Source organism: Tilletiaria anomala (genome assembly GCF_000711695.1).
Source record: "Tilletiaria anomala UBC 951 chromosome Unknown K437scaffold_96, whole genome shotgun sequence".
Taxonomy (NCBI): domain Eukaryota; kingdom Fungi; phylum Basidiomycota; class Exobasidiomycetes; order Georgefischeriales; family Tilletiariaceae; genus Tilletiaria; species Tilletiaria anomala.
In genome coordinates, this window is record NW_013546926.1 from 1 (window position 1) to 22,093 (window position 22,093).

General features: G+C 54.8%; 8 protein-coding genes across 8 annotated transcripts; 5 read left to right on the forward strand and 3 right to left on the reverse strand.

Annotated features, from left to right (window-relative positions):
* Positions 1-703: 703 nt before the first annotated feature.
* K437DRAFT_192408 (uncharacterized protein) lies at positions 704-3,249 on the reverse strand. Its single transcript, XM_013385787.1, has 3 exons — positions 2,942-3,249; positions 1,453-2,880; positions 704-1,382 (listed from the first exon to the last, which is right to left on the reverse strand). Exons 1-3 carry the CDS (start codon positions 3,066-3,068, stop codon positions 742-744), a joined length of 2,196 nt encoding a protein of 731 aa, XP_013241241.1. The 5' UTR covers positions 3,069-3,249; the 3' UTR covers positions 704-741.
* Positions 3,250-4,090: 841 nt separating this feature from the next.
* Positions 4,091-5,343, forward strand: K437DRAFT_258789 (uncharacterized protein). The gene has a single exon (XM_013385788.1). The coding sequence runs from the start codon at positions 4,423-4,425 to the stop codon at positions 5,035-5,037; it is 615 nt and encodes a 204-aa protein (XP_013241242.1). The 5' UTR covers positions 4,091-4,422; the 3' UTR covers positions 5,038-5,343.
* A 963-nt stretch (positions 5,344-6,306) lies between these two features.
* Positions 6,307-7,770, forward strand: K437DRAFT_270085 (uncharacterized protein; the record flags this gene model as incomplete). The annotated part of the gene is made up of 6 exons (XM_013385789.1): positions 6,307-6,582; positions 6,657-6,725; positions 6,770-6,997; positions 7,064-7,499; positions 7,583-7,652; positions 7,743-7,770. 6 exons carry the CDS (start codon positions 6,307-6,309, stop codon positions 7,768-7,770), a joined length of 1,107 nt encoding a protein of 368 aa, XP_013241243.1.
* A 2,102-nt stretch (positions 7,771-9,872) lies between these two features.
* On the reverse strand, positions 9,873-10,357 carry K437DRAFT_192440 (uncharacterized protein). Its single transcript, XM_013385790.1, has one exon. The coding sequence runs from the start codon at positions 10,251-10,253 to the stop codon at positions 10,005-10,007; it is 249 nt and encodes an 82-aa protein (XP_013241244.1). The 5' UTR covers positions 10,254-10,357; the 3' UTR covers positions 9,873-10,004.
* A 2,802-nt stretch (positions 10,358-13,159) lies between these two features.
* Positions 13,160-13,615, forward strand: K437DRAFT_211698 (uncharacterized protein; the record flags this gene model as incomplete). Its single annotated transcript, XM_013385791.1, has 1 exon — positions 13,160-13,615. A coding segment is annotated over one exon (456 nt), but the record flags the coding sequence as incomplete, so codon positions are not given.
* Positions 13,616-14,117: 502 nt separating this feature from the next.
* K437DRAFT_258792 (uncharacterized protein) lies at positions 14,118-17,197 on the forward strand. Its single transcript, XM_013385792.1, has 6 exons — positions 14,118-15,511; positions 15,574-15,604; positions 15,674-15,777; positions 15,838-16,250; positions 16,312-16,480; positions 16,552-17,197. Exons 1-6 carry the CDS (start codon positions 14,329-14,331, stop codon positions 17,139-17,141), a joined length of 2,490 nt encoding a protein of 829 aa, XP_013241246.1. The 5' UTR covers positions 14,118-14,328; the 3' UTR covers positions 17,142-17,197.
* A 455-nt stretch (positions 17,198-17,652) lies between these two features.
* K437DRAFT_275819 (putative QRI8-E2 ubiquitin-conjugating enzyme) lies at positions 17,653-18,718 on the forward strand. The gene is made up of 5 exons (XM_013385793.1): positions 17,653-17,967; positions 18,036-18,098; positions 18,161-18,220; positions 18,282-18,400; positions 18,479-18,718. Exons 1-5 carry the CDS (start codon positions 17,763-17,765, stop codon positions 18,551-18,553), a joined length of 522 nt encoding a protein of 173 aa, XP_013241247.1. The 5' UTR covers positions 17,653-17,762; the 3' UTR covers positions 18,554-18,718.
* Positions 18,719-19,661: 943 nt separating this feature from the next.
* On the reverse strand, positions 19,662-21,504 carry K437DRAFT_250321 (MFS general substrate transporter; the record flags this gene model as incomplete). Its single annotated transcript, XM_013385794.1, has 6 exons — positions 19,662-20,292; positions 20,371-20,618; positions 20,684-20,838; positions 20,914-20,946; positions 21,019-21,199; positions 21,273-21,504. 6 exons carry the CDS (start codon positions 21,502-21,504, stop codon positions 19,708-19,710), a joined length of 1,434 nt encoding a protein of 477 aa, XP_013241248.1. The 3' UTR covers positions 19,662-19,707.
* Between the last annotated feature and the right edge of the window lie 589 nt (positions 21,505-22,093).

The following is a 22,093-nucleotide window of genomic DNA, read 5'->3' on the forward strand; positions in this document are numbered from 1 at the left end:
ACGAGCGCAACCATCTCCACAAATGTATGAGGATTCGATCCTAATAAGTCGAATTCCAGTATGCATACACTCTGCCGGCTAAGCAGGCTGCAGGGGCCATGTTGACCTTGTCGCCTGGGTCTTGCCTAGTATCAGTGATTTAGATAGGTACTGCAGCGAACCTCTTTGTATACTTGATGCTTAGCGACCAAGCAAGTCGATGGGCTGTGAAAGTTTGGTGAGAAGGAGGGCCAAATGCAGCTGCATGAGCTTTATGGACACACTTGCTTATTCGAGAACCATTGGCACCGAGCTAGACCTTGGAGCACCAGTCAGAGAGCTCAATAAAATTCTTGCAAGTTCCTGGCCTATCTAAACCATCCTCCAATCCGCACGTACATCTTGCATTCCGTTACAATCGACCTTTTGACAAGGTCTTCTACTCTATGCAGGATGAATTATCGTCCTCGATTCACAAAGCCTGTGGTTCTCACACTGCCTTACTTACGAGCCGCGTCACGATTTTCGCAAGGACGACAGGGGTGAGAACAGAGAGACTGGGCGAAGAGTTAATGAATGATGATATGTATTCACTTGTATTCGGTGTTGGGTCATTGCATGTATGGTGCAGTGCATCTCCGCACTTCCGACTCAACCTTCCCGAATCCTGGCGGTGGAGATCCTGACGGATGACGAGTTTGTTGAACCAATGCCACTGCACCATCGATGCAAGGTGCTTCGAATTAAAATACAGCACACACGTCATCTAGATTGCGATAGGAAACCACTGCGCTCGTGGTAGCCGGACCATGGGGGTAGAGTCGGAAAATCGCACATCTCGAGGCATTTCTCCACAGACTCCACTCCTATGGCGTCACCATGCGACACTCGCTTGGAGAACCTTTCAGGCAATGTGTCCACGGAGTAGACGGACCCTCGAGAGGCCCAAGAGTCCCGCACGGCAGCTGGCTTTGCTGCGACGGGTGATGGGACCATTGAAGAAACCGAGCATGGAAAAGAGAGTGATACGTCTGGCGTCATCTCAGCTAACTCTTCATCCATCGAAGTGCAAGAGCTGTCAGACGAGAGAAGAGAAAGGGGCCGTTGAACCATGCCGAGGGTGTCGTCATCCAAGGTGAGGGTGATGGAGGGTACAAGCATAGGTGGGAGCCTGGGCGCGCGCGGATGTACAGGCCGGAGATGGTTGCCGTCGTCTGAGGACCATGAGTCTTCCGTGCCGGTGTCGGCAGGGTGCGTGCCTGCCGAGTCACTTGCATCGTAATGATCTGCTGTGTATGTTCTTATCGATGCAGACTTGTTGAAACTTGCGAGCGTACGATCCGTCTGTGCACTGGCTTCCGATGGAGCTGCCGAGCGATACCCACTTGTTCCCGAGCTTAGTTCTGGAGGCGAACATGTGTTATCAGTAGTGATTCGCGAACAACACGTGGTTCAACTCGAAAATGAACTTACGGTCAGAGTTGGAATTCTCTGTAGAGCCGTCTGAGTTTGACCCCAGGGCCGATAAGGCTTTGCCTTCTGCAAAAGTTTCGGATGCAACGGCTGAGCGACGCTTGACATAATGCCCTTGTCTCATCGCCCGTGCCGCCGCCGGGGGTAGCATCAAGGTGGGGTGAGTCCAGGAGAAGGAGGCATCTCGACTGGGAGCAAGGGTAGTTGAGACGATCCCAGTGCGAGCTAAATCTGTTGAGACGCGTCCCCCTTCTTCTGCATCGGCATCGGCCTCTCCCTGGGCCTCGTCCCTTGTTGCATCGGTTGCATTGAGGCCAGCAAGATAGTTGATAACACGAACTTCTTCGCCTTCACGTCCTTTTTCCGGGGCGAGCTCTGCATGTGAGATACCATACATCGACAGGGATCGGCGACCATGGATAGAATTGTCGAAAGGGCTGGCCTGACCGAAAGGTCGCGATGCAATCGACATACGCGAGGGATCTCGATAGATTTCGCGGACCGACTCGAACCTGTGCAGCACGTCCGCCAAGCGCTTTTGATGTGACCTTCGGCGACAACGGTAGACGAAGAACCACACCAGAACTGCGAGAATGACGGCGGAGCCAGCTGCACTTGCCACGGCTACAGAAGTGAGATTTCCTTCATGAGCCTTATCGGTCTGAGCCTGCGCCGCCTGGAAAGCCCCAGTGTTTGGACCAGAGAAAGATGAAGAAGAGCTCTCTGGATTCGTCGCCGTATGGGACGAAGATGACTCTTGCTGCGTCGCTGGGCTGGCAAAAACGGAGCTGCCAGTCACAACGGGAGTACCAGAGGGGCTGGTGATTCCGGATCCGATAGCTGGAGAGCTGGCGGCAGAGCTGAGGGCAGGCGAGTGGAAGATCGGCGAATTGCTACCAGCGGCTGGGCTTGCTTTGGGGCTTGCATTCGCAGAACTCGTGATAGGTGGGCAAGGGTCCGAGGATTTCGAGCCAGCACGCGATCGAGAAGCACTAGGTGTTGCTTTTTCCGTGCTCGAGGACTGCGACGGCTGAAAATTACTCGTCACATTCCAGTGTCGCCCAAGAATCGACTTGCCCAAGATCTGCCGGCGCAGGCTATGCAAGTCCTCTGCTTCAGTGTGTGCAAATGCAGCGGCTCTCGGGCTCTTGCCAGATCTCATCAACCTGCGGGGTGCAACGACAGGCCCAGCGCTTATCGTACGAGCCGGACCTTTTGGCTGAGATGATTCGGGAGTGGAGAGAAACCCCAAGCCAAGGCCCTCGCCAAAACGTGGCATGCCTTCTAGAGATCGCCGGAGAAGACCCTGGTCTGCAGCAGCATGCGTGTGCACTTGCTGCCTACTCTCCATGCCTTCTCCGATGATGCTTCGCGGGTCGTTCTCCATAACCTCATGGCTCGTTGGCCTGCTGCGAGCGCGTTTGGGCTCTGGTGATACGAATAATCAATACGAGGCTCAAGAACCATGAGGCCGGGCATTGGCACTCACTCTTGCTGAATCTGCTCAAAGCTGCGCCTATTTGTGGCGGATCCTGTCTGTGCTCGACTTCAGCTTTTCCGGGTTGCCCGGCTTGGCGGCCCGCGCGATCCCCTGAGGGCGCGTTGGTTGCAGTCATGTCGTCAGCACAAAGAGATCCTCGTCGACTTGACGATGGGAGCTGGTGAGTTTGGATGCAGAGTATAGTAGCAGCGCTTCAGTGAGCGGGTCCTTGGCTTCCCTAGCCGACGTGTCCGATGTGCAATTGGGGATGACAGAAATATCAATCACCCTCAAAGCACGTGAGGTTGCAGGGAGATGGTGATCTGCTTGGAAGGGGGGCGACGACGACCTTGTATCGAACAGTGATATGTGCTTCGACACTTGAAAGCTTGACGTGCAGCATCCTTTTCAAGTAAGGATGCGGGAATTGGTGAAGTCCTTTCCCATCTTGAGACAAGAATGTCGCCTCGTGATCCAACGGTCGCAAGGAATTCACGCCTAATGTCCACCCACACCTTTATCATCATCACCAAAAGGCCGTAAGACATGCTGCTGATGCACGCTCGCTCCCGCACCCAACCATCGTACGACAAGAGGCCCCCAATGGGTGCAACTTTCGTCCATGCTTTCTTGGAGAAACCAAGTGGATATCCAGCGTGCCTCTTCAGCAAGTTTGCCCGAGGGGACAAACATCTCGGACTTGTATTGACGGCCGTTAGATGGCTGCAGTGCCATGATTTCCTGCGGGCCGTGTATCGTCGACATCTCCACACAGGCAGGCGGACATTCCAAAACGAGGCCGTGACACTGTCACGACCATGAAGTATGGAAAGACGAAGCTATCAAGAGGAATGGAGAGATGAAGGGCCAGCCAGATCGCACAGTGGCATTCCGACGCAAACGGGTGAAGTTGGGCTGAAGGCCGCCTGGAGCTGAAGCCGAGTAGGCGAAAAAGAAATGGGGGGCAGATAAGCTGAGCGGGCTAGTGGCTGCAGAGAGTAAGCGCGCCACTCCGCGGCATGGCGCTAAAAAAAGAAAGAATTTCCAAATGCACTTCGAGGGTCGGAAGCACATTCCGCACGCACCCGCCTTGCGTATCCCGTCAATAGTTTACGGAAGAGAGTCGGCATCATCGTTACCATCATCGCCCTCGTCGGCAATAGCACGACCATACATACATAGCTCGCAACCAGCCTTCTGCGCATACACCCTCTTTGAATGCCCAAGGTAATTGGCCACGGGGTCCAGATTTTACTCCATCCAATAGGTACAGACAAGTTTCGGCCAGCTCCAGTCAAAGGAAACGCAGCCTGATTCAGTTGCGCATGTCTATGCCAACGCTCCATTCACCCCAAGTAGCATCGCCGGTCGATGCAGCGTTGGACGTCTGAATTCTGATGCGATCGCTACTGCGCCTTCCTTCGTGAACGGTGCGTCTCCGTCGCCTTCCTCGTATCGCACAGCTCTCTTTGCATGGAGGAAACAAATCGATGTTCGGGTCCGAAGATGAGATTGATGCGGGACTCAAGAATCATAGCGTTCGGCTGCATTCAACCGTGACATCGGGCGAGCCTCAATCTCCACGTCTTTCAAGCCTGACCAGGTCTCGCGTACAGCATGAAGCCCATGGGCGTGTGGGCACCACGACGAAAGATGCAGAATCAGGAACTAATGCGAAGCTTGCGCCCAAGCGCGTCACTAGAGAATTGCAAAGGTTGAGCTCGTCCAAGTTTGGCGTGCTTATGGCAGCCAAGACAGGGTTGAGCTCTTCTTTCACCACCTTGCGATCGGGGAGACAGCGGGACATCGCCACGCAACCAAAGACAAGCCAAACCGCCCTTGCATCACCGAGCAAGGGGAACAAGAGAGGAAGAAATGCGATTGACGCTGTAAGCGGAAGGTGCATTCAACGTACTATGCAGCGAGCGCAAGCGCTCGATCTAGCATCTACCCCGCCCACTCTCGCCGGGAACCAAGAGCTCGTCAAGGATGCATCCGCGGCAACCTGCAACGAATTCGTCCAAGTTGTTTCTGACGCGCCAGGTTCCCAAGGTGTCCCAAAGGCGTATATGTTCTCAGATGATGAGTCTGGAGAAGAGCGATAGCATTGGCCCCAATCCATGTCTTGTGCCACAAAAATCGCGGGCACGGTGCTTGCAAGCACAATGCCCCGCACAACAAGCTTCTACCGCAGCATCCACTCATCTCTACGACACTGCGTTTCCTTGCGCATTGTACTTTGACCTTGCCAGCTCCCTGCCTTGTCAAAGTTCGCACGAGATGTGGCCCGCTCGGCCACAGCGTGCTTGCGTCTCATCTATAAGTGTTCAGTTGCGATGCTGCATCGTTTGTTTTGGTTGTAACTTGTAAACCATGTATTTGCTATTGAGAGCCTAGCAATAATGACCCACACGAGCATGGGGAGTCTGATAGAGGCTCACAGTCGGGTCTCGTGATCTACCTTTATGCGTGATAGTCGCCCTTGCGGGCCGCTATCTGCTGGTTGCCATATCGACAGTCGGGTTGGCTGAGGGCTGACGCCGCCGCTTATGCCTGCCGTATGCGGTGTACACCTTGCCACCAAGCCGTACGTGTGGGTGAGGTGAATGAGGCTGTACCCCATGTACCATGGGCCCGACATCACCTACCCATGGTGTTGATTCGCTGTCTGGATTGGTCTCATAGCAGGACATGAAGCCAGACTCCAGTCTAACGGCTGTGCAGAGGCCAGGGAGAGATATTCGCATCCAAGCTGGATGGGAGCGCCGGTGTTGGACGCTTATGGGGAGTTTTGGCTGAAGAATGTGTGCGTCAGATGAGGGAAAAAGAGGGAGGCGAGACTCGTGCGCCAAAGCCTGAGGAAGGTGAGAGCGCGTGCGGCGCTGCCACATCTTCTCTACCGAGAAAGGCAGCATCACTTCACCGCCCATCTTTCAACACCTTCGATTATGCTTTCCTCTCTTTCAACTCTCCATTCACTCAATTAAGCCATTGCAGACATCTCGTCCGCAGCGAGCACTGAGAGAAAGCATCGCCCACTACAACCTGGTGTCGCCTTTCTGGCCACGACGCGTTGCTTGCAGGAAGAGCCGCCGATTTGTGTGCCGACCGCGCAGACTGCAACGTACACATTCTGCCGAGTCTGCTCTCCTAGGCACAAAAGATTCGGCGAGAGGCAACTGGATCCACCATCAAGGCCACTCGACTTGAACATTTCCAGCCGCATTATTTGGTTTGCGCCTCTCCCATCGTACTCATTGCGATCAGCTGACGGATCACCGATTTACGCGAGCGAATCAGCAAGCGAATTCACCACTGGTTCTCATCCTTCCTTTGCATTTCACCCAGTGCATCCTGTTATCTTTTTTGCAGCCATGGCAGCTGCTCCCGAAAGCGCATCCGCTGCAGATTCTGGACCTTCTGAGCCAGTATCAGTTGCTTCGGGCGAGCAAACGAATGGCCAGGATGCTTTTTCACTTCCTGCTGGGCCTACCTCGCTCAACGGGGAGGAGGGGGTACAGACGGAGGCGCCAGCGGTCAACGTGTCCCTTCGAGCGCTGATCGTAAGCTCGGATGCGAGCATCATCATTGGCAAGCAAGGGAAGCACATCAACGAGATTCGGGAAAAGAGCGGGGCCAAGCTAGCTATCGTAGGTTTCCAACTCCAGATGACTTTGCTATTATGTGTTACCGCCTGACCATAACATTGCGTTGCCTCGTGCAGAGCCAAAGCATACCCGGCAACCCAGAACGAATCATGTCCGTCTCCGGTCCTCTGGATGCAGTCAGCAAGGTATGCGCACGAGCATGGAGTTCCGATTGAAGCATGTGACTCAGGAGTTCGAATTTGGCCAGGCTTTCGGCCTGATCGTTCGCAGGATCAACGACGAGCCATTTGATCAGCCTTCCCTCCCGGGCAGTCGTGCATTCACCATCCGTTTCATCGTTCCCAATTCACGCATGGGTTCGGTGATCGGAAAGCAGGGAACAAAGATCAAGGAGATCCAGGAGGAGAGTGGAGCACTACTCAGAGCAGGCGAAGCCATGCTTCCTGGGAGCACAGAGGTGAGCAGTGTGCAATACGTTGGCAGTGAAAGCATGCCTCTGCTGACCTGCCCTCATGCCCAACAGCGTATGCTGAGCGTGTCAGGGGTGGCAGATGCAGTTCACATTGCAGTGTTCTACGTCGGAGCCATCCTGGCCGAAGGTTCGGATCGTATGGCTTCGAATCTCGCATACAGACCCGGTGCCGCTGCATATGGTGCCCCAGCTGCAGGTGGCGCAACCTATGGCGGTGCTTTTGGCGCTCCTGCCCCGGGCGGCTTTGCAGGAGCAGGAATTCCCATTCCGGGCGTTGGAGTTGGAACAGGTACTCGTGGGATTCCCAGCATCGGCCAAGGGCCACCTGCAGCCGGCTCGCAAACACAGCAGATTTACATTCCCAACGACCTTGTTGGAAGCGTTATCGGTAAGGGTGGCACCAAGATAAATGAAATCCGGCAGGCTAGCGCGACGCACATCAAAATCATGGACGACACAAATGCGCCAGAGCGGCTGGTCACGATCAGTACGTTGCAGAGAGGCAGGTAAAAATGCGGGGCATGCTTGGACTGATTTGGGGCATTGTCTCTTCCTTTGATACCGCCGCAGCTGGACCGCCGGCCAATATTCAGCTCGCCGTGAACCTGCTGCATCAGAGGGTCGAGGACGAGCGGAGAAGGTACGTGGACCTTGGATGCCCTTTTCCATTTGCATGTGATCCTTGCAACTAACACCCTGCCTCTCATCCAATCTCGTTTCGGCTCGCCAGGCTTCAAAGTGCAACTGCACAGAGCTAGTAAGATTGAACCCAGTGCACCTCTAACCCTCGCAGCGCTGGTGACCAGTACCGGTGCGATCTCCGGTTCTGTGCCAGTTAAGAAAGAATGAATGAATGAAGGTGCATTGACGTTTGTGCAGTACGTGTTTTCCCCCGTGCGCGGTTCTCATGCTCTTCTGTCGGCTGTGCATTGCGAACTGTGCGCCCTCAACAGGTGTCACCTGTCTGCCTGATTCCCTCAGGTCCGCGCTCGCTAGCATTCAGCTTCGAAGGTCGGGTTGGAAACAGAGCCAAGCGAGTTACGCCCCGCGAAACCCGCATGGCTAAACCAGGCGCATCTGCGCTCATTGCCGCACAATGCGATTTTCGGTGGCTTGCGATGTGTGGTTTTTGAAGGATGGGCATGAATACGTACCACGGCCTTCCATGTTTTCTCCATCTTCTCTTGCTTTGAAGCACCGCAAGCCTGCACCGCGCATGCTGTAGCCTGTAGAGCAGTGCGTAGGCGCATGCCTTTCCATCTGACCATGGCAGCTGGGCGAACAGTTGGGAACGATACATGGGCATTTGGAAACCTGCTATAACGGTGCCTGGCCTAGGCAGGGGCTGTTCTGTAGCATGAGAGAGAAGAGCTCTCTGTGATATATGATATGGAGATGGAGAGCAACGAGCGCGTGAGCATGATCTGTGACCCTATACTTGTGATTTCTTTGAGGACGACGACTCGTGTGCCAACGAGAGTGTTCACACATTCTGCCCGGGCAGTCCCTGTCAGGGGCATTTTGGGGCGGGCAGGGCAACACTGCCCGTGCAAGGGCCCAAGTGTATCATGCTCTTCCCAGACTCCATACCACCCCGGGCAGCACCATCCTACCCATAGCACTGGTGTAGGGGTTTTTCCTCTGGGTATCGCACACCAAGCAAAAGAATATGGTGAATACTTATTGGCACGTTAGGATCGCACACATCGTGAAGATATCCTGACCAGCACGATGACAGGCCTTCAATGTTCGAAGTGTTCACATTATCCCATCAAGCACAATCCATATAAACTCCTCGAGGATTGCGAGCCTGGAGAGTCCATATGCTGACCAAATGCACCCATCTCTTCGTCGCTGTCACCCTTGCAGCAGTTTCCTACGTATATATTGGGGTATATCGGATATCTGCTTGATCACATCATGAGTGTGTCACCTGTCCGGATGGTGCGAACTTGCAGCCTGACACTAGCGTATAGATGGCGCAAAGACGTGTGGCCCAAGGTCATGGAAAGTGGACCAATTGACGCCATGCCTCTTTTTCGCACGGTTCAAGAAAGCACTCAAGTATCCACGTCACAAGCGGTAGAACAAAGATGGCGGTCGCGAGCTTGTGCAACCGAAACCCGTGCAAAACCGCTACGTTGATGTGCAGTTAGATGCCATTTGAAGAAGGGCCATTTGAAGAAGGGCATGAATATCGCCACTAGACACTCCTGCAGCACTTGGTCACAGTCACAGATGGCGGGCCAAAACTGGCGTGGTGAACGTCGCGCTAAATTGTTTGGGTAGGAAAAGCGCTGATGAATTGTGAGGGTACGCACTCCGTGCCGCGCCATGCTCGCAGATACGCCGTCTGCGGGTATCGATCAGCCCAGTGCTGAAGGGGTTTGAGAGTTGAAGGTGCAAGCTTCACTGCTCTTCCACCATCTCGTACAAGCGTAATCATGGCCGGCGGCTGACTTCCCGCACTGGTGTGAGACACTGAGCAATGCATTCCGGGGGGGGGGATTCTGCAGGAGCGATTGCTACATCCGCAAAGCTTTGTGGATTGGATGAAATTGGTGAATCACTGGCTCGTGTCATTTGGCGGTCGTCGAAGTACGTCGGGACCAGTTGTCCTTTGGTCACGGGCATAAGCGCCATCCTAGGGCGCATTGGCAAATGTGCTGGCCATAGCCGATGGCGTAAAGGCAAGCTAACGCTGCACTTTGCGTTATCTGCAGGGTAGGCGGTATAATCTACTGAGGGGCCTTTGAACAAGCGAAATCCAGCACGCTTGTGCTTTCATTCTACTGGCCGCTGCGGAAAAGAATGCAACGAGTGCTCGCAGTAAACTACTTATCAGAGGCAACGGACCCTCTCCCTCTTCTCTGCCGTAGTGCCTCCCGCTGTGGCCATATTGCTGGTGCAGCTGTTGCTGTTTGACAAAGCTGGGTCACTGACGAGCCTGCTGCGCTCGTGGATGCGTGGTTGAGCAGTTTGAAGGACGTAATCAAGGTAAGAAGTGCTCTTCACCGGATGTTGATGCAATGATGCGGAGCGATCCATTAATATTTTGCTCCCTGCCATCTATGTATATGCCACCCTGCCCGAGGGCGGGCCGGGCCGGATAGTGTTCTCTATCCTGCCTTGATGCGCATAGGGGTGGGGCAAAGCGAATAGTAAAAAAGAAAAGAATGGAAAAGAATGAAGCCAACCGCGGACACGGGTCCCTGCCTCCTTTAAGGCATACCCCCCGCATTTACGTTCCCTTAAGCCCCAGTGAAGTTGCACCGAAGCCGTTACAAAGGAGAAGAGACTTCAGATCTCGCGAGCCTGACTCCGTCACGTGCGCGGCATTGGACCCACCAGGCGAGAGAACGTGAGCAACAATCTGGTCTGTGTGAACATCAGTTCTCAGTCGACTGGGGCTCTGGAGCAGTGTCAGGGCGGTAGGTGGCGGGCCTGTTTCACGGCTCGCTTCCAACTGGCGGGGCTAAAGTGCCCGCATCCGGTACAGCCGATGAGATTTCACGTGCGCATCCAGCAACAACCATAGGAGCCTTCTCCACATGCAGCTCCCAACTCTGATTCATCGACTGCTCTGCTGTGCCCAGCGCGGCAGAGCACGGCCCGCAGCTACGTAGCAGCCAAGCGCTGTCATTCTAGTCGCCATCTGTAGTCTACCCGCATGCACTGTTTTCACTTTGGTTATCTATCTCTGACAAGCTCCAGCCTGCGATACATACAGTACGTAGCGTCTGACTGCTTCCCGGTCAGACCTCCCATGCGCCAGCTCTGGCCTCTGGCCTGAGCTGCCTGGATAATTGATGATTGCTCGTGATTCGAACGCAGTTGGCGGACGAGGCAAGCATGGGCAGTTGGCCAAAGTAGGCTGACTGCGCGCGGCAAGTTCAAGTCACAGCGAGAGTCGAACTCTGTACCTCCTTAGGCGATATCATCCAGTTCCCTTTCGATTGGAAGACCATCGTCGACACGCCGCATGCAGTAGTAAAGGCAGCCTGGCACGGATGACCAGATCGTCGGGCAACCAGCAGCAGCTGAACGCCGGAAGCGACTACTTGCGTAGTGCAGAGCCCCAGCCTGCTGTGACGACACATTCACCTAAGTGCGGACCCGGCTGACCGGTCGTACGGAAGAAAAAGAAAGCAAAAGAAGCAAGAGAAGCAATCAAAGAGTGCGGAACGCCGCGATCGAAACAACAGCACACCGGGGCCAGGCGCTCAGGCTTGACACCTTTGACATTTGTCAATTTTGACAGATCATTTCCCTCCATCAGCCGTCGCTTTGCTAAACTAGCTCTGGCGAGTAAAGGCACCTCTATCTGCCTTTGGGAGCCATGTCTCCAGCCGCCGACTGACCACATTTGCTGCAAACCCTTGATTGCTGCATCCGTCCGTGGCATCAGTTTTCTGACCCAGGGCTAGCTTCTCGCCATCTGTGTTCCCCGGTCACACATCTCACAGCTGACAGTGCATTCGGTCGGGAGTCGACCAAGCTTGTACTTCGTAAAGGTGCGTATTGTCATCAAGCTTTGCAAAGGTTGCCTTAGATACGACGAGGCGCACTCACAGGCCCGTCTCCCGCTGTGCCCCATCTCTGCCATTTTCTGATCTGCTCATCTTACGCTGATGCCACGGGTTCAAACCAACCGTCTCACATATCTCCGGTCTCACCTCAAATACCCAACGGGCTTGCACGCATCCTTGCAATCCCCCTCCACCATCTTCGACATCCCTGAAACCACGTCTCACCTGGCCGTTGTATCCACATCTGCGCGAAACATTGCGTGTTTTACCTCACAAATTGTCCAATGTCTCTGGCAATGGCCCAACCTCCTCCAACTTGGGGATTTGGCACCTTCCGACGCTATCCCGACTCTTTAGCATCCTCATTGCCATTATCGGGCACATCACTCCTCTTTCCCAATGCTCCAGCATCCGACCCTCAACTCGGTGCGGCAGCCTCCTCAATAAACGCAAGCATCAGCAATGGCGTCGGAGGAGAACCCAGCGCGGGCCTGATCTCTGCGCCCAGCGCAGGCGCAAGCAACGGTGGTAACCTCTGGTCGTCGACGAGGAACTCATGGTCCAGTCCCTGGCCCGCCCGGCTCGATGAGCCTGGGGGCAATGCCTTCTCGCCTCAGCCATCAACTTGGTACCCAAGCTCTGATCAACCTGTCGCCAGCAGCAGCAGCAGCTCTGTCGCCAGCCACTCGCAAGGCCTCGGCTTGCACTCGTCAAACCAAGGCGCATCAAGCACTAGCACCAGCTTGCCATCACCCGTCGACTCTCAGAGCATCCTCTTGGACCTCGATGTGCAGATCACACCATTGTCCCCCCTTGTAGGCAGTGAGGGGTCGGACATTGGCTTTCGAATCACTCTTCCTACCACAGCCATCGAGCTCGGCCAAGGCCGCCCCGCGAGTCAGCAATTCAACATTGTGCTTGACAATGTCATCCTCACACCTCGCGTCATGATCGAGCCCACGCACCAGATTGGACAGAGCTCCGCCGTCTTGACGGCGACGGTGCCACACCTTGCATCCCTCAGGGCGGATTCTATCGAAATGCCTGTTGGGATTCAAATACGCATCCCTGGTTCCCGCAGCATTGCTCGCTATGCTGCAGGGACGTATCACTATAGTGCGTCTAGCCCTGTACAAAGAACGACGCCCTCAATGCTTACGCTGATCGTTCTCCTTGATCTTATCCCATGCCAGACGCGACTCGGCCGCCCTCACGGAAACGCGCGGCTGAAGACTCGGATCTATGGAACCTGATGGCTCCACCTGCTAAGTTGCCAGACTACGGCGATGGCGACCAATTCCGAAACATGACAAGTACAGCCAGCACCACTTTTCCTTACAACCCAGCGCGCAGGTCGGCTTACATCGGTCAGACGACCACAAGCGAACTCACCTACCCGGAAGCTGGTCACTCTCGATCTGTGCGGCCATTGTCATCAGATGGGCGAATGCTTCCTACCGCGTCAACATCGGTGTACAGGGAGGCGGCACCTTCCACTCCGGCCGCACCACCCGTCCCACTTCTCATACGTGCCCCTCAAGGTTGTCCGTTGTCAGATCTCAGCGACGCGTCCTTCTCCTCGACTACTGCCAGGGTGAAAGCCCGCCTCGAGCTCCATGGCGACTTGTCCGAGATGGCCGTCGGCTGGACTGTCAACGAGTGGCAGACCGGGCGACGACTGGTGCAATTCTGGCGCAAACAGCAGAACACGACCATCCACGCGACATTCAGGGCGATCCTCCCAGAGCAGTACATCCCCAACAGCATCGTCGTCTCCTGCATCTTTCGCGAGGAGCGCAACGAGTGTTTCATTACATCGGTTGACATGATCTATCTGCTTGAAGCGCTCGTGGCCAATCGCTTCTCGATCGAAGAGAAGAATCGGATCAGGCGGAATCTTGAAGGCTTCCGCCCAGAGACAGTCAGCAAGCACAAGAAAGGCACCGAAGCCTTCTTCAAGCGCATCATGAGCTTCCCTGATCCCAAGCCGCGCAACATTGAGAAGGACGTCAAGGCTTTCCCCTGGAGGATCCTTGGACCTGCGCTGCAGAAGGTCCTCTCCAAGTACAGCGCGCAAGACCCGGTTGCTGCACCAAGCGGGCATCAAAGGATCGACAGCGGCGGCTCGATCGCCTCTTTCACTCCGGCTCCCTAAGCCGGTCTCCGACACAGTTGACGGGTTACCTATTCGACTTCGCACATCCCTCCCCCATCGCGTCTTCCCTACTTTCAGTTGCCAAACCCTCCGCCATGTACTTTGGATTTATTTCTGGTGAACCCCTCTGTAGTCAATAGCCCTGTAGCATCACTTCTGTGTACATCCTGTATTCTGTTGTCTTTTTAAGTACTGCCGCACAGCCGCACTAAAGAGAAAATGAGTGTTGTAGCTGGTACAGCTCGCCCTTGATTGCTCTCAGGTGTGACATAGTCTCGCTGACGGTAAAGATGCGAAGTTGCATTGTTGAGGACTGTGTCAAAGTTGGATCGGCGATGATCTTTCAGCCACGGAATATGTGCGTAATTTATGTACAATACTTTCAGCGTGTCTTCGATCGGCAAAAAGGCGAGCTGGTAATCAGATTTTACCTCATCATACATCCCCGTCTGGATCCGAGGAATGATACTTGGCGGTATTCCTGGTTGCATGGATGCGACCGATCTAGAGAAAGGTCAACACGAAGATATCTTGCGCTGTTTCGTCTTCCACCCTGTTCGGAAGAGGTTCAGTCAAGCAACCGCGCTGACACCCGTTCTCATGACGCCGCTGACACTACAACTGTGATGATGATGGGCTGCAAGAGTACGTCGTGCGTGATCGGTACGACTGCACGCACAAGCTTCCTTCTTCAAACACGAGCGCCCCTTTCAATTGGCCACCTGGCAGGGCGAGTCCAGCGAGCCAGATATGTCCAGACTCTCTGCAGCAATACTACACTGGCATGTCCGCGAAAGGCAACGACCGGTCTGAGGTCCTACCTGCAGGTCAACTCCCCTGCAAGGCGTTCACCCCCGTCGAGCACAATATCGAGGCTCTTGCAAGTCCGATGGCGCGCATCAGCAGCTGAATCTCAGAGTGCACGCGTGACGGATTCTGAAGTGAATGCGAGGCCAACTGTCCGGACGACAGCGGTACCCAAGGCGCAGAAAGCTACGCAAGGCTTGCGAGTTCGCTTAGCAGAAGTGCTGAAACAGGTCCGTCAGTCAATTACCTCAACAGGTGGTGCAGAGGGAGAGCAGCCTCCGTTTCCCGAATTCAGGAAGCTGTGGGGTCTGGCTTCGACGCAGAGGAAAACTCTGATTCTGGCACTAGCTCTACTCCTGGTCTCATCAGCTGTCAGCTTGACTGTTCCAGCAGCCGTCGGCAGGCTCATCGACTACTTCAGCAGCTCCAATGTCGACGCTTTCTGGGGCCTTTCCTTTGGGAAGGTCACAGCCATCCTAGTGACCATCTTTGCCATCGGTGCAGCTGCAAAGGCAGGGAGCAACATTATGCTTGAGCTCGCCGGCATTCGCCTCATTCAAGGCATGCGGAGGCAATCATTTGCAAGTGCCCTCAAGCAGGATGTTGAGTGGGCGCACAAGTCGGCCGGTGACGTCGTGTCTCGCCTCAGCGTGGACACCTCGATTGTCGGCGAATCTTTGACATCGGATATTGGCGATGGGCTTCGAGCAGCAGTGACAGTCCTGTTTGCTGGCTCAGCCATGCTGTGGATCTCCACTGATCTCACCCTCGTTATGATGGGAATCGTGCCCCCGGCCGCGATTTCGGCTGTCTTCTATGGTCGCTATATCCGTAATCTGACGCACAAGACACAGGATGCTGTTGGTCGCATGACAGACGTGGCGAACGAACGCTTGGCGCCAGCCGCTTTCCGTACGATCACTGCTTACAACACCCAAAACATGGAAATCAAACGATTGGGCAGAGAAATCCAGTCTATCGCGGAGATTCAAGCGAAAGAGGCTCGTGGTGAGTTTCGCATGAGCAAAATCATCTCTGGATCTCGCTGAAAAGTGCTCGCACTACCAAAGCGACTGGATTCTATTACAGCGGGACAGGGTTGTAAGTTGCTGCCCTCGCACACTCTTGAGCTCTATCTGACGATTCTCGATTCCGCTTCGGCCGGTGCAGTGTCGGAAACTGTGCAATTCTTACGCTTCTCACATACGGCGGGTCACTTGTGGGCAGGGGTCTACTGAGCGTGGGAGACCTCACATCATTGCTGATGTATACAGGTAAGCTGACCCTTTTCTTTGCGCTGTGAGTGCGATGCTGACACCGCCTCCGTAACTCAGCCTATCTTGGTGGAGGACTTGCAAGCCTGACAAGCTTCTTTGCGAGCATCATGAAAGGCATGGGTGCGGGCGCACGAGTGTTCTCATTGATCGAGAGGGACCCCAAGATTAAGCTGGGAGTTGGCGAGGACGTGGTCGTCACAGAACCTCCAGCCATCGAGTTCCGCAACGTAAAATTTTCGTATCCATCACGCCCGGAGACCAAGGTTTTGAATGATTTCAATCTCAAGATCACTCCTGGCAGCAGTGTCGCCCTCGTTGGAGCATCTGGTGTTGGCAAATCGTCCGTGCACGCGTTGGCACTCCGGTTGTATGACCCAGAAGACGGAACTGTGCTGCTGAATGGCAAGGATGTCAAGGCGTATAAGCCCGAGACTCTGCGTGACGTATTTGGTGTCGTTGGGCAGGAGCCTGTGAGTGACGGCAAGAATGTCTGTCACCGTGCACGAGCTGACGCCCGCGGGCTCTTGGCAGGTCATGTTTGATGGCACGATTGCAGAGAACATCGCCTATTCGAACCCGAGGGCCACTCGAGAGCAAATCGTAGCAGCGGCTGAGGCGGCACACTGCATGGACTTCATTCGGACTTTGCCACAAGAGCTGGAGACGAATGCACGCCAATTGAGTGGTGGCCAGAGGCAGCGTAAGTCATGCAACGGACTCAGGACCTTGCATCATGTCAACACTCATACACATTGGTTGCTCACTTTACAGGGATCTCTATCGCACGAAGTCTTTGCAAGAGTCCGCATGTCCTGCTGATGGATGAAGCGACGAGTAGCTTGGACAGCGCATCAGAGTATCTCATCAATCAGACCATATCTAGAATTGTCGGGGATGGCAAGATCACTGTTTGGATCATTGCGCATCGCCTTTCGACCATCAAGTCCGCTTCCACGGTCGTCGTCATGGACAATGGCCGCATAGTCGAGAGCGGGACATTCGATGAGCTCAACAAGCCTGGCACGCGCTTTCGCGAGCTCATGGCTGCTCAACTGGGAAGCTCGAAAAAGTCGGTGAATGTGGCGATGCACTCATCGATATCAGCCGGAAATCAGCCGCAGCCTTCGCGCGCGTATTCTACGCGGGCCGGGGGAGATTCGCTTGAGATAGAGCAACCTTGGAGTGTTCGGGAATTAATAGAGCAGGCGCCGAAGAGGGAGGCATGGTCATCCGAGGAGTACGCACGTCTACACAAGTCAGCAGGGCTCCGTGTACCCAGCGAGGCGGAAGCCAAACCAGGGGCGTCGGACTCACTTCTTGGCTTGGTCGAATCTGTGCGCCAAGAGCAGAAGAAAGAATGATGGCGTTTCTGTAGTCTACACACCTTTGCCACACTTAACACCGCTTTCGATCACCCCTCTCAAACACCTCGGACTCAGTTATTCTTCTTTTGATGGCTGATCAGTGGCCCCTCCTTCCATCAACGCAGGCACGATAAAGTCAAGGCCTAAGATGCAACCACTCTTCTCTCCTGACCACAATGATTCGCTCCTTGCTCATGGTGGCTGGCCTGATGTGCATTACAGGCATGAGTGCAAAAGCGTAATGGGCTGCTTGAAGGCGTCTTCTTGCTTTCCTGCAGCGGCGTTGGTGAGGAGGCCTCAGCGTCTCAGCCTGGCCACCTATGAGCTCTGTTTCACATTATGTCATATCCTTGTGTTAGTCCTGTTGGACTTTGGGCGCGTGACGCGTTCCGCTGTGCTTCACTGTGTGTCCTCTATCCGCACCGTCTTTGCTGCGGATACGCAGAGGATGCTTGGCTTTGGGAACTCACTGTCTACGTCTGTTTGTCACCACTTCTGGAAGGGGTACATGATCTTCTGCTCGTGATCGGTTGGGCAGCTTGCGAGGCCGATGTCACGCATAGTAACTGATCAACTTCTAAAACGACCATTGGCTGCTGCAAAGCTCATGCCATAACAATGTTCAATTCAACGCGGTCCGCTTCGAACGCGGCGGTGAAGAGACTAATGATCGAATACAAGCAACTCTCTAGCGATCCCAACTCGCTCTTCCCCGCCGTAGGGCCCATCTCGGAGGACAATTACTTGGAATGGGAGGCGTTAGTGCCAGGACCAGACGACACGCCGTTCGAAGGCGGCATCTTCAGCGCGCGGCTTAGCTTCTGTGAAGAATGCTTCATTAACTCTATAGGAAGCCGTAGCGCTGACATTGCTCTCGTCTTCGTCTTGCAGCATCTTCTTACCCATTAGAGCCACCAAAGATGGTCTTCGATCCTCCGCTCTTTCACCCAAATGGTACGTGTGCTGCCCTGCATGGTTGGTTCCAAGGCCCTCATTTCGCGTACTGCCCTTAACAGTCTACCCGGACGGAGTCGTATGCATCAGCATCTTGCACGCAGCAGGGGACGATCCAAACAGTACGTATAAGAAAGCAGGCTTTGAACAGGCGCCATTTCTGATATCTTATCTTTGAACCAGTGTATGAATCCTCGTCAGAGCGCTGGTCACCAGTGCAATCGATTGAGAAGATCCTCTTAAGCGTGGTCAGCATGCTAGCGGAGCCGAATATCGAGAGCGGAGCCAACATCGATGCTTGCGTGAGTGGTCGCCGAATTCGATACGAAGTCTGTGAAGTTGCTGACAGCAATGCGCCCGCGCTTATGCTACTCTGCCAGAAAATGTATCGCGACGACCGGGCGGGCTACGAGCAGAAGATCCGAGACTCGGTCAAGCAACAACTGGGCCTTTGATTCGGTCTGCAATGCACTTGTAAAGCATTTTGCAGCATGACATTCACGAGTCACGTCGCCACTTCATCGCTTCCCCGCCTTGATCTCATCAAGCTGCTGCTTCCGACGCTGAAAATGCTCAATGCTGGGCTAGGCGAAACATGACGAACACCAAGTCAGCATGGCAGAGAGCGACGTGAAAGAGAGCGCTGATGGAGAGGGCCGAAGCTCACCCTTCTCTCCCTGCTGTGAAGCTCCCCTCTGCAGCGTTTGTTTTGCTCTCCTCGAATATCTCAATGATTTCATCGAGCGTACTTTCAGGCTTATTCATGGCCTCTTGCAGCGTGTACGGGTTTTCTATCGATTGAACCATCCCTAGGCCTTCACAGTTGGGTGGGTTGGGATCCGCTGCGGTTCGAAGCGGCAGTAAGGGAGGTGTCAGTCACTGGCTCGCTGCCCCCCAAGCCGGTGATGGGCGTGCGGCCAAGCTTCTCGCCATGAGGACCGCTGTGAGGAAAGACTCCAGTCTGGTTCAGCTCGGAAGCGCCGGGGCTTTGCTTCTCTCTGGACTGTTGGCTTTGGAGCTTTGCGGGTGCGTCGCCCAGTGACATGATATTTTGGCAGCTTATCACTTATGCAGTGCTTACATGCGGGTTGAGCTCGGGTCGAAGTCTGGCAATTGATGCTTTGGTTTGGCTGCAAAACAGGACCTGCTTTCACCTAGCGAATGCTGGGTGGAGGTGCAAATCCGATATCCTATAGTCAGTCATAGTCAGTCCTTGATAGTCTTCCTCAACAGCATCCTGCACAATCTGGGTGTTGCTGAATTGCTGGCAACAGCTTACAAACACAATGCATAGAGGCGTTCCTGTCGTTCATGAAATCAGGCACACCCTATCAAAAGGGTTAGGTGAACCCCGGGGACTTTCGTTCGTGGAATTGAAGTTCCGGCAATTTCGGCGGGTCGCGACCAGCTCTCTTCAAACCATAATCAGCGCGTCCCTCCAGACTCAACACTCTTCTCAAAAGTCGCCACCTGTCGCAAGCACTTACAGAGATGAATAGTGCAGCGTGCACGATAGCGGGCAGGTAGGTGAATGGGGATAGCGCGAGTAACGTGCATACCAGTCCGTTTCTATATCAAAAGATTACAACAGTAATACGCAGATGGAGGTTTATAATGCAGGTGCAGCAGGGCGAATGCGGAATGTGAGGGCCCACGCGGTGAGCGCCAGGGTCGAACCAGCGATCCAGACGAGCCATCGCAGTCCATGAGCAGCCGAGTATGCAAAGAGGGATGTAGCGCTCGCGGGCCCCATGGCTCTGGCTGCCGAGCCGCACATGGAGGACAGACCATTGACGGTGCCCAGGGCCGCACGTGAAGGTGCATTGTTGTTGACGAGCAGCGTGACGCAGACAAGCGAAGTGTTTGCCACTGTCTTGAGCACGACCATCAGTCCCAGCGCAGCCCAGACGCCGGGTGTGAATCCCCACGCGGCTTGCTGCTGCGCGAAGGGGAAGCAGAGGAAGACGAGCGCGAAGAAGGGCACGACAATGCGGAAGAGATGCAGCGGGCCGCCGACGCGCTTCATGAGCCAGGGTAGGAGCAAAAGCTGCATGAAGATGGAGAGCACCCCGTTTGCGCCCATGATGCTCCCAATGTCCGTCCGCTTGAATCCGATTCCTCCGTCAGTAACATGTGTGTAGCAGAAGAGCGGCAGGAGAGCCGCATACGAAACATTGAGCAGGTTCAGAAGCATCTGTTCGATCAAGAGGAGTCAGCATGGTCATGCTCCGCAGCTCGGCGAGCCAGCGAAAGTGGTCACTCCAAGACTGACCTGCGAGCTGATGACGCTGAAAACCTGCTTCGTGATCAGCGTGAGCAGCGGAGCTGCTCTCCGTTCGCTTACCTCTGCGAGGGCTGCAGCCTCTAGGCTATCGCCAGCTTCGATGGCACTCCCATCTTGGGATGCTGAGGTTTGCTGCTGCCTGCGAACCTTGCGCTCGTGGCGTGGGAGGGTCTCTGGGAGAAAGCAGGCGCCGAGCAAGATAGCGAAAATGTTAAACATGCTCGCGACGACGCATGCTGCAGGAAAGAGTTGCGTCAGATGAAAAAGGTGTGTGGTAGACACCTACAGCACAGCTGCTCACGAAGGAAGAAAGGGTATCTCGCCAGGAAACGACGATCATTCTTGGGCAGCGTGGAGTCGCTATTGACCACTCCCAGCGGATCGGACAGGGTGCCTCCAATAGCCGGTCCCAAAATGCCACCAATAGCATAGGCCAAGGGGATTAGTGCAAATGCACTGTGAGAACGGGGTAAAAGCAACCGTCAGCCCGGTAGTGCTGTTAGACGTCGAGAAACAATCTTTCGTTCTGACCTCGTCTGGTTGGTCTTATCCGTTATTTCGGCCCTGCGATCATAGAAGCGTTAGTTCGCTAGGTCGGTGCGGAGGGGGGCAGAGCGGCAGCGAAAGAGATCTCACAAGATCGCTTTTAGCACACCAATGTTACCGTTGGAAAGCCCGGCGATGCAGCGGGACAGGACCATGCCGTGAAAAGTACGAGACAGGCCGAATGCATTCATGCTCAGCGCTACGCCCGCAAGACCAATGAGAAGGATCGGTTTCCGGCCATAATAATCGCTGGCACGGCCCCAAAGAAGGACTGTGCACACACACGGTCAGGCCAACGATTGTCGGGGATGTGCTACCTGCCCACATCTGGGCAGTTGACCTACCGACAAAGACCTGGGAGATGGCAAAGCACGACTCGATCAGACCGCTATAGAAGCCGATCTGGGCGCGAGGGACATGCGGTAAAACGGAAGCACACTGATCGTTGATGAAGGGGAATATGCAGGTGAAGGCAATGGGTTCGGTGATTCGCATGAGGACGAGGATGAACAGCTGCAGCTTCGGTAGCGGCGTCTCTGGCAACTCGGCCAGCTCTTCGTCTACATTGTCGGCCATACCGTTTTCATGGCCCGCAATGAGGCGTTCCGTCTCGGGGAGGACATTGGAATGATGCTGTTCGTCCGCATCGGAGGCATAGCTGCTATATCGGTGGTGCCGGGAAGAAGGGGAAAAGGAAGCAGAAGCTAGCGAGTCGGGCAGCCTGAAGCATCCTTGAGTCGGACTGCTTGTCGGCGTCATAGGCAGTCTGATCGGTGGAGCTGCAGGTGACGATGCGCTCGTGGTCGAGGTCGCGTTCGCATTGACACACCGGCCAGGCGCAAAGAGCTGACTCCACATCTCAAGAGGTCTACGTTGACGATGACTCTATGCGTGCAAGGCTGCAACCGTTTGTATCCTTCCTCCACATCCTTGTCATGCAGCAGGGGACATAAGCTTGGAGCGTGCCTTTGGTTGAGGTGATTCCTCTTTGCCATTCGAGGTCGCCCAGATGCAATCCCATATGGAGAGGTAGCTGCTGTCGCTCTGCTGTGAGACGTCCCTTATTTGGAACTCACCTCCAGGCTGTGCTCGGCATTTCGGCCTGGAGGTGCAAAGGCGCCAGGGCAGTCAAGCCATGCACCCGTTTCGGCGCTCTTCGGATATC